This window comes from Pectinophora gossypiella, chromosome 5 (assembly GCF_024362695.1).
Source record: "Pectinophora gossypiella chromosome 5, ilPecGoss1.1, whole genome shotgun sequence".
NCBI lineage: Eukaryota > Metazoa > Arthropoda > Insecta > Lepidoptera > Gelechiidae > Pectinophora > Pectinophora gossypiella.
This window is the reverse complement of record NC_065408.1, coordinates 4713946-4731867: the sequence shown is the minus strand read 5'-3', so window position 1 is coordinate 4731867 and position 17922 is coordinate 4713946. Positions and strand designations below refer to the sequence as shown.

At 37.1% G+C, this 17922-nt stretch overlaps 1 protein-coding gene across 1 annotated transcript; it reads right to left on the bottom strand.

The window, feature by feature from the left end:
* Positions 1–9453: 9453 nt before the first annotated feature.
* Positions 9454–12689, bottom strand: LOC126366596 (mucin-2-like). The gene is made up of 3 exons (XM_050009760.1): positions 12591–12689; positions 11691–12212; positions 9454–11596 (listed from the first exon to the last, which is right to left on the bottom strand). The coding sequence occupies exons 1-3, from the start codon at positions 12640–12642 to the stop codon at positions 10329–10331; spliced, it is 1842 nt and encodes a 613-aa protein (XP_049865717.1). The 5' UTR covers positions 12643–12689; the 3' UTR covers positions 9454–10328.
* Positions 12690–17922: the final 5233 nt, after the last annotated feature.

The following is a 17922-nucleotide window of genomic DNA, read 5'->3' as shown; positions in this document are numbered from 1 at the left end:
CATCAGACTTAATTCTGTACACCCTAAATAAGGTATGAGGTGCAGCTGCTATAAAACAAATTAATTAAAAAAGACAATTTGTTTTCATATCGCATCGTGAATTATTGTTTGTACGTATATGCTAATACGGATAGGATGAATGGTTATTACAACGCCTAAAGGCAAAGTCGTTAAACGTCCCGTTTTAGAGGGCTTATTGGTGTGATATTATGAGTAAGTGGCTATTGAATTAAGCAATAACTGTTTCCGAACTCAACAGTAGACAAATCTAGTTTAATGCCTCTGTGGCTGGGAGCTAATATACCCTGAATGTGTCCAGTAGCTTATCTTCCTATGAATTATGTACTTTCGAACATGATGAACCAATAATAATAATAATAATAATTGGGTCGTAACAAAATATCGCACTTTATTATTATTATTATTATTTTTTATTAAAATTCATAAATAAGTTAAATAAAAAAAGGAAACGTTTTTTGTCTGTCTTTATTTAATAATCAGAATTCCATAATGTATCTTTGACCTAGAAAACTACCCAATAGGGTCGTGAACTAGGTTCCAGAAGATAAATTATGAAATTCTGATTACTAAATAAAGACAGATCTAAAAATAACGGAACACTTTTTCTTTTTCCTATTTATGTAATTTAATCAAGAAAAACGTAATAATAAGTCAGTGTGCTTTTTCATACAAATTCTACAGTAATTTTGTGTTTTGACGTTTAGTAAAAAGTAACTGATTTCACTAGTTGGAAACTAGCCTATTGCACCCGGAAATTGGTCATGGGCCAATGCTCTGACCACTAGACCACAGAGGCGATGGAAATTGTATATACCTACTTAATATTGGTTGTAATCTTACATCCCTATTTCAGATAGAACTATTGTAGGTATAAGACGCCATATCTGATACACATGTGTGACCCTATAGGGTCTATATATAACCTCGTAATAATATATATGTCGTAATAATAATATATCGTATGGAGGTTATATATAACCTCGTAATAATTTCTCGGGTTCTGCGGTAAACTTAAGCAATCAGTCGCGCAAAACTTTGATGCCTCCTCGAAGGAGTTGAGAAAGCAATAAATACTTTCACTTTACTAAGCAATACTGTGTGTGTTGCGGCTTGGGAATATAAATAGACTTTTGCCAACTTCAAGATAAGTCTAATGTGTCCCGACTGTAAGCGAGATCAAATACGAATTTCGGATAAAATTATACAGGATGTTAGTGACATCGTAACGGTTACTGAGAGGGATGATTCAGACTGCAGAAAAAAGACGCAAACGTTATGATAAAAATTTAATTTAGTTAATTTTAGGAAGAATGAGTAAATGAACGTGTCGGGTTATTGACTGATGTAAAATTTTTAGACGGTTGGTTTAGATTTGTGCTTAAAATTGACGTGTGTTCCATAAATTTTATGCTTTTTTTATGGCGTTCATTTACTCATTCTTCCTAAAATTAAGAGCTGTGAATCATCCGTCCCTTTCCTTTTCGGCGGATAAGAAAATGACAGATATAACTTAAAATAAAATTAGATGGTATTTACAGGAATTAGCACCATTATCTCATTACACATTTACGATGTGGCTAACTGCAATTTTATGGAGGTGCAGCTTTTAGTAATGTCTTCGTTAGCTAATCACATATATACACACTTAAACCCTCACATGCATCATTTTTTAACGTGACGTATACAATAGTATATTATATTAACTTTTTTTTTCTTTGACTAATTGTAGATTTGCCGCAGATGGCGTTAACTACTTGGCCAGACAAATGGGGAGCGCTGAAGGTTCTCACCCGGTACAACGTTTAAGACAACAGGCCTGAGGGTGCCCAGTTGGGCGCGAACCTCGGCTCAGGGCATCGTCTGAGAGGAAGAATATTTGAAAGGATTAATCGACACTAGTGATTTATTTACCGGATATGGCATTTACTTCTTGGCTTCCGTCATTCCCTACGTTGTAAAATTAAAACAGTTCCTCTATCTACTACTTTTTACTCGACTGCGCCGAAGCAAATAGGAGGATTATGTGTTTGTATGTACGTCTGTACCAATTAAACCACCTGTCAGAATTTAACAAGTGTGTCACTTGAAGCGTCTTGATTGTCCGGTGGTTATAGGCTATGAATGTGACGTCACACTAAATTCAATATGGCGCCAAAAATCACGCTCTAAAAAGTATGAAACAAGAAAATAAATAAAACGTGATTAAGTTTTTTTGACGTATATTTTTGTATTAAAATAAACCTTCACGGCACTTTTAGAAATGTTTATTTTCAATTACTCATTTTAATATAATATTCACGAAACATTATAATGAGTAGGTAATCTCTCCGTGTTAAGACATTGGTACCTACAAACAAATTAATAGATTAGTCTGACGTAAATGATAAACTAATATCGATTTAAATGCAAATGGAAACCACCTGAGTAATTGAATTGTGAAACCAGTATTATATTCTTATTATAATAATATGATTTAATATTAGGTTTACTGTAACTGAAATATTATTATACCTAATATAAATATTTAATTTCAAAGATTTATTGCACCTGTACGGTCACGAGCATTAATATCATGTAAGTATGTATACACTTTGGTACCATGTCACATTAACTTTTATGACAAATTGAATTGTAAGTCTCACTAAATGTCAAATATGTTAGTGGGACAGAGTCCTAAAGTGGGTACATTATATTGCTCATGACTGTACAGGGTGTTAGTGAAACCGTACCGAATACTGAGGGGGATGTTTTAGCTCATGATTCTGAGTTCATATTCAGTAGAATTTTCTGTTGCAAAAATGATAATTCCACGTGATATTAACTCAGTATTTATTACGATGTCACTTATACCCCGTACAACTGCGTACAGGTAGACGTATAGGTGTTAGTGACACCGTGACGTAAACAGTGGAATTTTCTGTGGGAAAATTAATGAAACTATCTATCTAAATGAGTAATTTTTTTGTACTCATTATTTAAATTTTTAACTTTATTGTGCGGGTACTCGCGTTTTATCGATCGGCGTGGGTTGAATGAAAAATCAGTCTTGCCCTCTGGGTAAAATTTCACTGAACCCTGGCCTTTTTTGATGAACTGCGGCACCCATATACCTTTATGTTTTCCAACTAAATATTGATTTTTATGTGTGTATATTTTAATGTTGTAAATGTATACATATGTGTTTCGTAGATTTTACCTAAATAAGCTTTTTTATAATATTTTTTTTTATTATTAAACTATTAGTGTTTTTTTTTAATTATTTTCCATAATTGATAGCAACTCAGAATCATGTCACATCAACTACTAGTTTAAATAATTTGCATTTTGCAAAAATTACTAAAATTACCTAAAGTGATACTATCCTACCAAACATACGTACTCAGGCATATTTCCCACCGGTGTAAGCAGACTGTGAACTTGCATCTGGTTCGATCCTGACACACTTCTTAAGTGATATATTTATTCTTATTCTTCATATTTTTGCACTACTAACTACTTTAATTTACCTTATTAGGAGACACCCACATTAGCATCTTTCAAACGTCGTCGTCGTGCCAGCGTCCGCGCAACGTCGCCGCCGCGGCGACGCGACGCCAGCGCTGGCCGGCTGCCAAACGCCGAGCGTGCACGGCGCTGGCGTCGATTAGCCGCAGCGCCAGTTCAACGTTTTCTGCGAACAAGTACATTGCACAACACAATCAATTGTAATAGTTCGTCAAATATTAGTTTTGGCATCCGTAAATAATCATAAAAGTATTTTTTATTATTTTTTATATGTTGACAATACAATACGAAATAATCGCTTTCCTGAACTCTAACACTACACAGAAGATGTTTTCAATGTTGACGACGATGTTTCTTTTTAGTTAACGTAATTTTTGGATCAGTAATATCAACAGCAGTGTTTCTTCGTTGGAATCCATTTTCACACTGATTGTACGCCACGCCTACACGACGTCAGCACCGCGCACGCTCTGCGTTCGGCAGCTGGTCAGCGCTGGCGTCGCGTCGCCGCGGCGTCGACGTTGCGCGGACGCTGGCACGACGATGACGCGACCCTCGAAAGACGCTAGTGTGGGGGTCTCTTAAGTACTTATAATGAAAATTAATTTAATAATGAGATTACGAGTACTACACAAGTAGTGTACAAAGGCTGTGCTTGTACGAAGTTTTACAAATAAAATAAAATAGTATTCTGAGCAATAAATCTCCTTTTCAATACCCGAATCGACCTTTTGGCGTAAGAAAATCCATCTTGATCAATTTATCAGCTACATAGTACCTGAAACGAGTGCCTTTTTTATCTTCGTAAGAAACCAAATGAAATCCTAGCGAAAGAAATACGCTTCCAAAAATACTTTGATTTATGGAAAAGAGAGAATGTTACGGGAATAAGATATTTTCCCTCTGATACCTTCGCATGTCGCCTTTAACGTTAATTTTGGGGTTCCTTAAAATAAAGGAAAACTGGAAAGAAAACAAGCACCGAACTCGGTATCTTTTCATCCTTAGCATTATCCCATTTTTTCACAGGATCCGTTTACCTTACTTTTTTGACAGGTCCGGTTTTTTACAGAAACCCGCAAAGGTAACACCAGCCCAATACAGGTTAGGTCATATGGAATGTGGGTTTCCTCACGATGTTTTCGTTCACCGCTGAGCACGTGATAATTATTTATGATCCAAACATGAATTCGATTTTTTTTGACGTGACTTATTTATTGTAGATTTGCCGCAGATGGCATTAACTACTTCGCCGGACAAATTAATGGGGAGCGCTGAAGGGTAATGAATTTGAAAATAAATCTGTAAGATATAAGAATAAGAATCATTTATTATGAAACTGTGTGAAGTACCAGGTCCTACAAGGTTGTTGTTCCAACAGATGATGTCATGAAATAGTAAATATTTTCAATAATAAAATTAAGAATAGGTACTACAGTAAATTTTTAAAATTATTGTTTTTAAAATAATCATTGGTATGTCATAAAAATCCTATGATGATCGGAAATATTTGATAATCATGAGAGACTTTCATTAAGAATTGCTTTATTTTATCCTCATATGCCTATAGTTAATGTAACTACTTGTTCCTAAACTATATTTAAATATACCTACTGATATCTTTCTACTTTTATGACGATCAAAACATGAGCTTTATTTTACTCTCACGTAGAGTAATTTATTTATTTATAAAGGTGGATTATAGTGTGACCTAAAGCGCTGTGTGACGAAAAAACAAAAAAAAGAAAAACTAATATACAAAATATACCATGACTGAAAAAGAAACAAAAACACAAATAAGCCTATAAATAATATGAAAAACACTAAAATTTACAATTATAAAAATAAAAGGTAAACTATCACACAAAAATTAAAAAAAAAAACATCAGTATATTAAATATAATAGAATACTATAGTATAGTATATTCTCGCAAAAAACCAAGCACTCTCTTTATACACTCCATCATTAAAATTTATCAGCGAACACATTCCAACATCGCTGGGAGGAGACGAAGAAAAAAGAAGCGTAAGAGAAGAATTTATTAGTTTTGTTTTTAATCTAACTATTCCTAAAGATTTTTTATAGAGTAACCACAGAACTTACTAGGCTTTTTAAAATCCACTGAACCATGTATTCAGACTTCTTTTTGACGTGATTTTTTTGTAGATTTGCCGCATATGGAATTCACTACTTGGCGGGACAAATGGACATATGTCCATTGGCAATGAGGGCTCCCACACGGAACAAAGTATATCATTAGGGCCGACGGTGCCCAGTTGTGTATCTATGCAGATGTCTTGTTTATTCAGAGTTAAGGCCTTCTACCACTCTGGTTTCCATAATAATACCTAGTACAGTAACAATACTGAACCAAGTTTATGCTACAGAATTCTCAAATATCTAAAATGATTACGCTTAACCTGATTTTATATTCAGACATTTATTTACCCGAACAGAACATGTTCCCGCATGACTTTCCAATTCCCAATGACAATGATATTGGATTTTCTTTAAATTATAATTTTCAGAACTCCCGGTGTATTCCTGTTTCGACTACGTGCCCCACTAGGTACCCTCAGGCGTGTGCCCAACTGGACACCCTCAGGCCTGTGCCCAACTGGTCGCCCTCAAGCCTGTTGTCTTAAACGTTGTACCGGGTGGGAGCCTTCAGCGCTCCCCATTTCTCCGGCCAAGTAGTTAATGCCACCTGCGGCAAATCTACAATAAGTCACGTCAAAAAAAAAATGTTTCGACTAAGTGACGTTCTTATACTTAATAAAAAATAACTTGTAATATAATGATATAAATGGTAATATATACTATTTCGGTGAGGCGTAGCATCACGCCCGTATCTCCGAAGGTATTACAACCCCCATCTAGGTATGTTTCAGTTCCATATAACAGAGGGCCTATTACCATTAACCGGGCACAAATCCTGGGAACCATGTGATATCAATTATTTATAATGCAAACATGAATTCAAACTTATTAAATCAAACTCAATGGTTTGAAACCCGGGATTCGACCCCGAATTGGTACTAGGACAGATTAAGCCGCCTGCTATTAATCAAATAAATAAATAAAAAGGTAAAATTACATTTAGTTTTTTCTATGTCTATGTTGTGTGTTTTTTTTTTTGCGCTGATTCAACGAGGGCTTAGTTGTTTATCTGAAAAGCCATTCAATCACTGATGTTGATTGGAAAGATTTAGGAAGTCTTCAGTGGGAATTCGGGAGGATTTAATGAAGAAAATAGGAAACTGTTTTGTGTGTTTTGTGTTTTGTTTTCGGATCTTATTATGCTACAGTGTATGTACAGATGTTATTAATAATTAAACGGTGGATGCTGTGTATCCGAATTCTAAATATGCTGCTTTTTCAGTCACTCTATATTTCTCTATTTCGCTCTGACCGTTTACCGCTAGTAGGGCTTATTACACCTACCTGCCCGACTGGCTAGATGCGTCAAGGTCACGGGTGGTTACCATCATGGTTACTCCCCACCAACTCGCTCGAGATTGTGGTTTCCATAGTTACCACCCGCCTTTTGTTATTATACTACAGGATCTGATCGGGAAACGGGAGTTGGTGGGGAGTAACCATGGCAACCACCGTGACCTTGACGCATCTAGCCTGTTGGATAGGTAGGTTTAATGATGATGATGATGTATTGTGATCCAGCCGATTTCGGCTACGGCGACTGCTTCAACTTCGACGTTCATGTGCTCGCATGTGACTTATATAGCCAATCATATTGGAAAAGATCCTCGCACATAGCGGGCATTTGAGCACACCATTTAAATATGTATAGTTAAATAATTATGTCTAGGTGTAATAAGCCCTAATGGGATGCCATTTGCGTTTTGAGTTTGTTTCATGAATATAAGCAGATTAATGAATACCGGAGTTTTATTGAAGACATAACAAATGGATGTTTTCTTTCCATTTCAATTTCCATTTTAAGAAACCAAACAATAAGCTAAACTGGTTTACATAAAGAATACAATTATATATTCTATTTATTCATAGGAAATGTATAAATCTATACCAACCTACTGTGTATCTACGTATAATTATTCTGTGTTTTTAAATCAGCTTTGTCCAACGCAAAATAGAAACAAAATACTAGGTACTACAGCTGTGAAAACATTTAATTTTAATAAATTAAAATATACGTGTGTACATAAATGTAAGGACACATAGAATGTGTCCCATATTTTAGTTCTTTGATATGTTTATACTCGGTTCCAGTCGAGTACTTTGAATAATACTTAATTCCTCTTGAGAAATATTTCTAGGTATATTATTTTACAAGGATTTTTTATGTAAATATTGAAAATATAAATATTAATAAAATAAAATCATCATCATCATCATCAGCCGTACGACGCCCACAGCTGGGCATAGGCCTCCCCCAACGATCTCCACGACGATCGGTCCTGCGCTGCCCGCATCCAGCGGCTTCCCGCAACCTTCACCAGATCGTCGGTCTACCTTGTAGCGGGCCTACCCACTGAGCGTCGTCCGACACGTGGTCGCCATTCTAGAACCTTTCCGCCCCATCGGCCATCGGTTCTCCTCGCTATGTGTCCTGCCCACTGCCACTTCAGCTTTGCAATTCTCCGAGCTATGTCGGATAAAATAGAATTATGTGTATGTATATGTCATCATCATCATCATCCAAGCCGTGTCCGGCGACGGCGACTCCTAAATGTCTATCCCAGGTCGATGTTATGATAGGCTCTAATATGGCTAGCAAAACCGAACTTCGATTTGAAGGTGAGGGGACGATAGTTAGTATCATAAGGTGACTTACACATATGCACCCTGATAGTTCTTTTCTTAGATATGATAAAGGGTAACTTAAAAAAATACTTACGTGAATGTTCCCATAGTAAAACTTTTTAATATTAAGGACACTGGCTGCTTTTCTTTTTCGAAATGTTCTTTTTTGGATTCTGGTCTTATATGCTTAACACTTAGGTAATATAGCGCTATTTGCACAAGTTTTGCGCCTTTTACTGTCGGCAACATTCCGTGGGAAAATTCCCGGGAACGTTACATCCCTTTGGCAAGCTATCAGTTTGAGAAATCCCAAGGACAAAGAGATAATACAACCGTAAATATCCTTTTCTATAAAATGAAATAACTCTTTCGACGATGCAGTTCACGATTCACGTTTCGGGTAGGAACAGGAATATGCTGCATTCGTTAGCACATGACGTAGCAAAATGCGAAGATTGGACCTTCCTTTGTCGTGTTACTTAATACATACCTACTTAGCTAATAAGAATCTACATCCAAATATGTTTTCACTACCACAGTTGGCTCGACCACAATAGACGGCGATACGGCTCACCACCTATCACGTTGGTCTAACAGAAAGTTCCATGAGGTGTAGGTACTTAGTTCGTCTTACGGTGGATGTACCTCTGACAACCCTATTTGGATATAGTCGTGAGCTGATGTTGTTGATGTTGTATTTAATTGTGCTTGATTGAGATGTATTTTTAATAATAAGGGAAACATCTTAATAGTAATGAAGGTGACTAAATAAAGTATTTATACAAAAATATTCATATTTTAAGTGTAACTAATTTACTCTGCAAGTAAAATAACTGTTAAACCAGTAAGGTAAGTAAACGCATTTAAAAAAAATATTTTTAAAGTTGATAAGTTGAAGCGTATAGAAATTGATTAACTTTGGCAGTAGTTTTAATAATATGACTATAAAATAATAAAATGTAATTATTATTTATAAAAAAGTAATCTATTCTCCAGATATTACGTAGATTAATATATTCAGCATAACTGGAGAAGCATAATGTACGTATCATTATTTATGATCTTCTGTATAGTCATTACCAGGTGTGCAAACATGCGTAATTTACGAAGAATCAGTAAAATAACCAATAAAAATGATTAAATGTGTATATAAATAAATAATTTATTTTCTACAATGCATAGATTAACTTAAGAATAAGTAAGCACATTACAAAGGATATCTACGAGTGAAGACTGGCGTCTGAGATAAGTCAGATCCTGTTTTTCGCGAACACCAGTTTATTTTTTCAAATAGTATTAATATAATTTCTTACGTACGGTCCCGAGCATTAATATGTTATACACTTTGGTACCATGTCACATTAACTTTTTTGACAAATTGAACTGTAAGTCTCACAAAATGTCAAATATGTTAGTGCGACAGAGTCCCAACGTGGGTACATTATATTGCTCATGACTGTACACACATATTCAAATTCACGCCAATAGCCAAAAGCTAAATCTTATTAGTGATATTTATGAGGATAAAAACTACCTATTTCTCCCATCAGGTGTCGCTACTGTTGAGTGTTCTTAAATTTTGATAGTTCCCTTTACTATTTGGGTAGATAAACATTGTTATTGTTATATTTGTACCCATTGTGTTTAGCTGCAAAATCATAGTGTTATATTTATTCCATAGAGATCGCAAAGAAGAGACCTTAGATTTTTTTTCAATCAATACAACCTTTTTCTAATGAATGGTTGGTTTTCTTTTTCGTAATTCATCCTTTAGACGGGATACACTGCACATAGGTCCACATTTATAGCAATTTTTACTTAACCTGAATTTTAACTGGATAGTATGGATAATTGACTAAATTTAAGAACACTCAAGAGTACTGCCGCCTACATTTGACGCTACAGTTTCTATCCTCATCGTATTACCTTCAACTACCCGATGATATTGAAACTTTTCGAACCATCTACCACCTTTTCAATAAAATAAAATAAAAATCATTATCGTGAGGTAGATTAATTACTCGTCTTCATAAAAAAAGTCTGGTAGTTGCTCTGCTAAATCAGAAGGCAATATCATTCGAATAGCAGGTGGAACCGGAGAACGTGTTCTTGGTTTAGATGTAGTCGTTGCAGTTGCGTTATCCTTCGGAGTTGTCGTTGGTATGGGACGAGCCCTAGGGGTTATAGGGGTTCTTGAACGCGCTGGTGTAGTTGAAGAAACCGCAGCAGTTGTTTCTTCAGGTGTTGTCGTAGATGTAGGTGTAGATATCGTAGTTGTAGCGTTAGCTGGTGTTGTCGTTGGTGTGTTAGGGGTAGTTGTAGGAGACGTTGTCGTAGAGTTAGCTGGTGTTGTCGTTGGTTTGTTAGGGGTAGTTGTAGGCGACGTTGTCGTAGCATTAGCTGGTGTTGTCGTTGGTGTGTTAGGGGTAGTTGTAGGCGACGTTGTCGTAGCATTAGCTGGTGTTGTCGTTGGTGTGTTAGGGGTAGTTGTAGTAGAGGTCGTTGTCGTAGGGCTATCTGTAGTTGCCGTCGAGTTGTTGGGAGCGGGAGTAGAATCAGGATCGCGCAACTCATCCAAAGCATCAGCGAGTTTCTTTAACGCATCTTGAGCTGCTTTAGAAGCGTCTTCTGCTTCTTTGGCTTTATCTTCAGCGTCTTTTTTAGCTGCATTTACAGCTGCTAAAGCAACATTTACGTCTGGATTTGACGAAAGAGGTGAAACTGTTGTAGTAGTGCTGTTTACAGTTTCTAGAGAACTAACCGTGGTAGTGTTAGAAAGTTCAACAGTAGTTATTGGCGAAGAAGAATTTGTTGGATTCGGTGTTGGAGCTGCAGTTGTAGCAGTTGTTTCATTTGCAATCGCAAGTTGTAGGGCTGCTTTGTTGATAGCAGCAATCAAATTTTTTTGCGCTGTTTGTGCAGCATTGTCGGCTGCCGCTTCTTTTTTAATGGCATCGTTAGCTGCATTGATCAAAGGAATCAAAAATTGGGGTAAAGTAGGTATAGGTACAATTGGAACCGGAGTGACCTGGGGAGGTGATGTGGGATTAGTAACAGGAGATCCAACAATTGGTTGGATTTTTATGACTGGGACATTTGGATTTAAACGAACAAGATTTCCACCTGATTGGCTTGGATTGGCAGATCTGACGACGGCGTTTGCTTGTGCAACAGCAGATTGGACTGGGAGATTATGTGCAATTGAAGAAATTTTGATTCCATATTTACTCAAATCATCTCTAGAAGCATGTATCACATGTACATTTGACGGATATTGATATTGCCCTGAAAACAAAATGAAAATTAGTAAAGGAGTACATCAAAAGCATTATCTTATAATGTTCGGGTGACAAACTTACAGCATAGAAATCAATATTACCTAGCAGTTGCTGGACATTGTTAACTGGATACTGTACTCGAGGTGTTAAATATTGTTGTGTGTTGTAGATTTTATTGGCCGGCCATTGATATTGACCGCCACCACTATTTGCGTTGGCTACTGCTGTGGCAGTTGCTCCCTGTTGCTGATACTTAACAACAGGACGAACTTGCTTCCACATATTTCCTGCGGTAGCTTGTGCATTTGCTCTTGCCTCTGATTGCTGTTGATAATTATTCACAGCAAGATTTTGTTGTTGCTGATTATTCAAATAGTTTTGTACATTACTTTGAACACCATTTGCAGTTTGAGCATAATTATTGGCCGTGTACTCATTTTGTAATTGTTGCCAATTATTTTGATAATTCGTCGGTGAGACACTAGCTTGAGCGTAAGATGTTTGTGCTTGGCGAGGTATGTTTTGCCATTCACTCAATTGCTCCAAAACTGGATTATTTTGAGGGTATGATGATCCATAGTTTGTACTCTGCGCGGCAGAGTAACTCTGGCTTGGCAAGGACACTGAAAATATAGAAATAAAAGATTTACGCATTAAATACCGGCACTAATATGCGCTGATAAGGAGAATATATATATATTTTTTTGTATTTGTAATATTTTTATTTGTTTGAAGAAATTAATATAACATAAACATTATTATAATAAATAATTTTGCACGTCAAAAACTTCTTTGAAACGTGATAGATAATGTGAATAAAAATGCCCAAATGTTTGTTTTTAAAAATACTAAATTCATTTATAAAACTTTCTTAATAATATTTGTAATTAATATAAAACACTAAATGTTCTGGAATACACACTTCGTCAAAAATACTTCACTCAAATTTAATAACTCTTAGTAAAATAATAATAAACTAATTGATTTGCGTAAAAACTTACCTGCCAGCTGCAAATAGAGACTTAAAACCCAGAAGGCTGTTACTCTTTTCATTTTTGCACTCACAACTGATAAAATTCATGGATGCTTTTACATTTAAGGTGCCATTGGAAATAAGCCTGGGTGTATCAATAAAGCTGTGTCAATAATCATCCTATATTATCTTATAGTTACATTCATGACGTCAGTAACTACGCAGATCGATTTCTGCACATAAAGTAAAATAAGTAATTTTGCAAAAATTACCCACAATATTTACTTCACTTTTTGCTAATTATAGAGATAATTAGGTACGTAACTATTATAAGAACGCAACCAACTTTTCAATATATTTTTTTTCTATGATGAAGAAAGAAAATTATATGTTTTATTAAACCCCTTTTTTTTTGTAAATACGTTATTTATAAAAATATTTTAATGGTTTCTGGTATGGAACTCTCCAATCCCAATTCGTACAAACTGGACGGGTTCAATTCTTCAGGAGTTTGAGGAGTAAGTTTCAATGTCAATAAAAGTAAGTACTTGAAATTTTGTATAACGGCATAAAAAAGGCACATTTTAATACCTCAAAGTCATTATTCATACTTGCATTATAACATACTCTATCGAATGTGATAAAACTTATATAAAAATTCCATGATGCCTGTCAATTTGAGTTATGTATTGTGAACGGTTAGATATAGTGACTGTTTCAACATTTCTGACAAGCTTCTTATCGTAGAAGCGGAGGTTCGTGTTGCTCTATGCTATCGTACAGTTCAATAAGGTGGTGGTGAAAATGTGATTGCTAAAGATCGCTTACAGTAGTTTAATGATACATGTAGCGACATCTAGTGCACAAGTATAGAATCAACTTCAATCCGTAGAAACTCAAACCTATTAGATTAAGTAACAGTCGTCGTAGTATTACTCGTAATTGACAGATGGCACTAGTGTCGAATTTGAGAGAAGCGTTTCGGCATGAAAGTTTCACCTTCTTTTGTGGCTTAGGTCAATCCTACTATTGATATAATATACTCTTCTCCCTACCCATCCGGGGACATGGGCACGATGCTTTGTTTTGTTGATATATTTAAAAATAATGACCTGAAAAAAATATATCTGAAGCTGGAATAAACTAAATGAAATATAAATTTATTTACGCCACTCTGTGTATCATTCATTATGTGTATCAGTCATATTGTAATAGGTAATGAGGTTATTCTAAGTATAACCTTGAGAGACCTTAGAGAGAGTCTACTACGTAAAAGTATACTTAACAAAGTATTGATATTTTAATATCTTGCAAATAGATGCATCCACAAACATTTTTAACAAAGTGATTTGTCACGGCTTGTAACCTTCTGTAACAAAAGACCGACCATGAAGTAAACATGGATGATAAACTCACATCCATAGTTCCTAATGAGGTGGCCAGAGCCCTACAAAGTCACATTTAATCAGAAAAAAACTTATTGTAGCCTAATTAGATAATTATGATGAACTGCATAGTCACTGATTAAGTAATCATGTTGAACCAATTCATCTTAAAAACAATATTGCTATTTAGACATTTGATCCGCCAGGTTTATTCATTCATTCAATCCGTCCCTTTCCTTTTCAGCGGATAAGAAAATGACAGTTATAACTTTAAATAAAATGAAGAGGTGTCTGCAGGAGTCGGGTTAATTTTATTTACAGCAAATCTACAATAAGTCACGTCTAAAAACATGTTATCTTAGTCTTCTTCTATCGTGTGGGTTGTGAGGCCCCTGATATGACTCATGTAACGACTACGTACATACGTAAGTAGCAACCGGGACTAACGGCTTAACGTGTCTTCCGAAGCACGGATCGTCTTACTTTCGGAGAATCAGGGATCACTAAGTGATTTTTGTGATATGTCCCCACCGGGATTTGAACCCAGGATCACTGGACCACGGAGGCAGTTAATTGACTTAGTGAGTTTCTGATCTTATTTAAGGGTAGATGTAGTGACGTGCTTTGATTAGTTTCTCGCTCGCACCTATGCAAGAGCCCATGCTAACATTAGCTAAAGGTATCGCCGTCGACGGATACATCTGGGAGGATATCATCATCATCGTCATCATGACTAAGGTAAACGCTCCTATTACCGCCAGGTTAAGCTATGCTCTGATTACCTCTCAGAAATTAAGTACTTCTGTATTTGCTAGTGCAGCTTAATTATTTTATTTGTATTGTTATGACTGTCTTCTGCTAAATACATCAAGAATTTTTAATTTTGAGTGAATATTTTGGATAAAAAATAATTTTATGTCCGAAAACTCACTTGCCTCTATTACCGCCACATGAATTGCGGTTTCTTTCTATTACCGCCTTTGCTGCATCGAATACCGCCAACGAGATATCTAACCAACTATTCAGGTACAATAAAATACTTTATTTAAAAAATAGGTTGTTTTAATACCGTATTTTTACCACTGTTAATGTAGTTAATAGATACATAAATTGGGAAGGCACTGTCTCTCAAAATACAGGTTCACCTAGTTTGAAAGACAGCGTTCCATCCAACAAAAACTGTAAACGAACTGTTTTCAATAATGATCATCATCAACAGCCGTATGACGCCCACTGCTGGGCATAGGCCTCCCCCAAGGATCTCCACAACGATCGGTCCTGTGCTGCCCGCATCCAGCGGCTTCCCGCCACCTTCACCAGATCGTCGGTCCACCTTGTAGCGGGCCTACCCACTGAGCGTCGTCCGACACGTGGTCGCCACTCTAGAACCTTTCCGCCCCAGCGGCCATCGGTTCTCCTCGCTATGTGTCCTGCCCACTGCCACTTCAGTTTTGCAATTCTCCGAGCTATGTCGGTGACTTTAGTTCTTCTGCGGATCTCCTCATTTCTGATTCGATCAAGCAGGGAAATACCAAGCATAGCTCTCTCCATTGCCCGCTGAGCGACACCGAGCCTCCTCGCGAGACCCATAGTAAGCGGCCACGTCTCACTGCCGTAGGTCATCACTGGCAACACGCGCTGGTCAAAGACTTTCGTCTTGAGACACTGGTATTTTTGACGAGAAGATATTCCGCAGCTTTCCGAACGCTGCCCATCCGAGTTGGATCCGACGAGAGATCTCTTTCTCGAAGTTGGACTTACCTAACTGGATTATTTGTCCTAGGTAAATGTACTGGTCTACAACTTCGAATGTAACGTTCCCAACCTGAACTGGAGTGGGTGCGACATGGTCGTTGGACATAATTTTTGTCCTTGCCATGTTCATGCTAAGACCTACTCGTTGGGATGCGTTACTGAGATGCTCGAGCATAGTGTTCAGGTCTTCCAGGGTCTCAGCCATTAGGACTATATCATCGGCAAATCGAAGGTGCGTCAGGTACTCGCTGTTGATGTTGATGCCAAATCCTTTCCAGTCCAGAAGCTTAAAAATATCCTCCAATGCAGCAGTGAACAGTTTCGGAGAGATGACATCTCCCTATCTCACTCCTCGCTGCAGTTGGATCGGATTAGAGCTCTGGTTCTGTACTCGAACTGACATAGTGGCATTTTGGTAGAGGTCCTTTAGCTTTTCGATGTACCTATGGTCCACTTGGCACCTCTGAAGAGACTGCAACACCGCTCAGGTCTCGATCGAATCAAAGGCTTTCTCATAGTCCACAAACGCCAAGCAAAGTGGCAGATTATACTCTTCGGTCTTGTGTATAACCTGCCGCAGCGTAAGGATGTGGTCTATGGTGCTAAGCCTTTTCAGAAACCGGCTTGTTCGGGAGGCTGGAAGTCGTCAAACCTGCAAGCGAGACGATTTGTAATGACCCTCGAAAACACCTTGTAGACATGGCTCAGAAGCGAGATAGGTCTGTAGTTCTAAAGTAGGGCTTTATCACCTTTCTTGAAGAACAGGATCACCTCGCTTCCGCTCTATGCCCTCGGTTTTGCCCTGAAATATGACGGAATTGAAGAGCCTCTGGAGGGCTTTGAGTATTGGCGTTCCGCCCGCTCTCAGAAGTTCTGCTGTGATTCCGTCATCTCCTGCCGCTTTGTTGTTTATGAGCTGTTTGAGGGCCATCCTAATCTCGTACAGGCTGATGTCCGGGATATCTTCAGTGTAGTGTCGGGTAAGCTTGGCTCGAGGGTCTCGAGCCATGCTTTCGCCTGATGTTTTCGTGGAATATAGCTGTCTATAGAAACTCTCAATCTCCCTCAGGATTTCGAGAGTCGACGAAATGATTCTGTATGAGGAGTTTTCAATAAACTTTATTATTATTGTTATTTTTTTATTAAATGAATTATGACATAAACTACACAAAAATCTTTTGGTTTCATAGATTTATATACATAATAATAATAAATTGACGTCTGTCTCTGTCCGTCCGTCTGTCCATCCGTCTGTCTCTGTCTATCCGTTTGTCTCTGCCGGTCCGTCTGTCTCTGTCCGTCCGTCTGTCTCTGTCCGTCCGTCTGTCTCTGTCCGTCTGTCTGTCTCTGTCTGTCCTTCTGTCTCTGTCTATCCGTCTGTCTCTGTCCGTCCGTCTGTCTCTGCCTGTCCTTCTGTCTCTGTCCGTTCGTCTGTCTCTGTCCGTCCGTCTGTCCCTGTCCGTCCGTCTGTCTCTATCTGTCCGTCCGTTTCGGTCTGTCCGTCCGTCTGTCTCTATCTGTCCGTCCGTCTCTGTCAGTCCGAAGAATAATGCATCACCCTATAAATCATAAGAGGGAATCTATGGTGGCGGTAATAGAAACATGTATGTAATTTCTGTGTTTCAATTTCCGCCACATAAAAATTAGCCTTAAGAAAACAAATAAATATTCAAAATGTGAGCTACGTATGTAATAACCAGTTTCAAAGCATATTTTAATAAATATATAAAGTATTTAAATTAGAAATTCATAATTACTTCAACTACTTGTTCATACATTTCTTAAAAAAATACATTAACTTATATGCAGCACACGATACTTGAATTCCACCAAATGTGTGGCGTTAATAGATTTTAATATAGTTCATGAACCATACTATAAAATAAGATGATAACATTATGAATGATTGGGCATGTTACCTTAAATAACTAAAAAATACAAAAATCATACAAATATCGATCGCCGCCATAGGTGGCGGTAATAGTAACCAAACTGCAAATGTATGCTTCTATCACCGCCACATTTTAAAACTCAAATTAATCATTTAAAACTAACACAAATGTCAAATATAGCATGCTTTCTCAGTTCTTAAACGTATTAACAAGTAGTTATAATTACTAAAATGAAGAAAAATATGTTTCATCGGACACAAAACCTTAAGAAAAATATGTTGTATGCTTATGCATTTCAGTAGTGGCTTGTATGGAGCGCGTTGCTTGC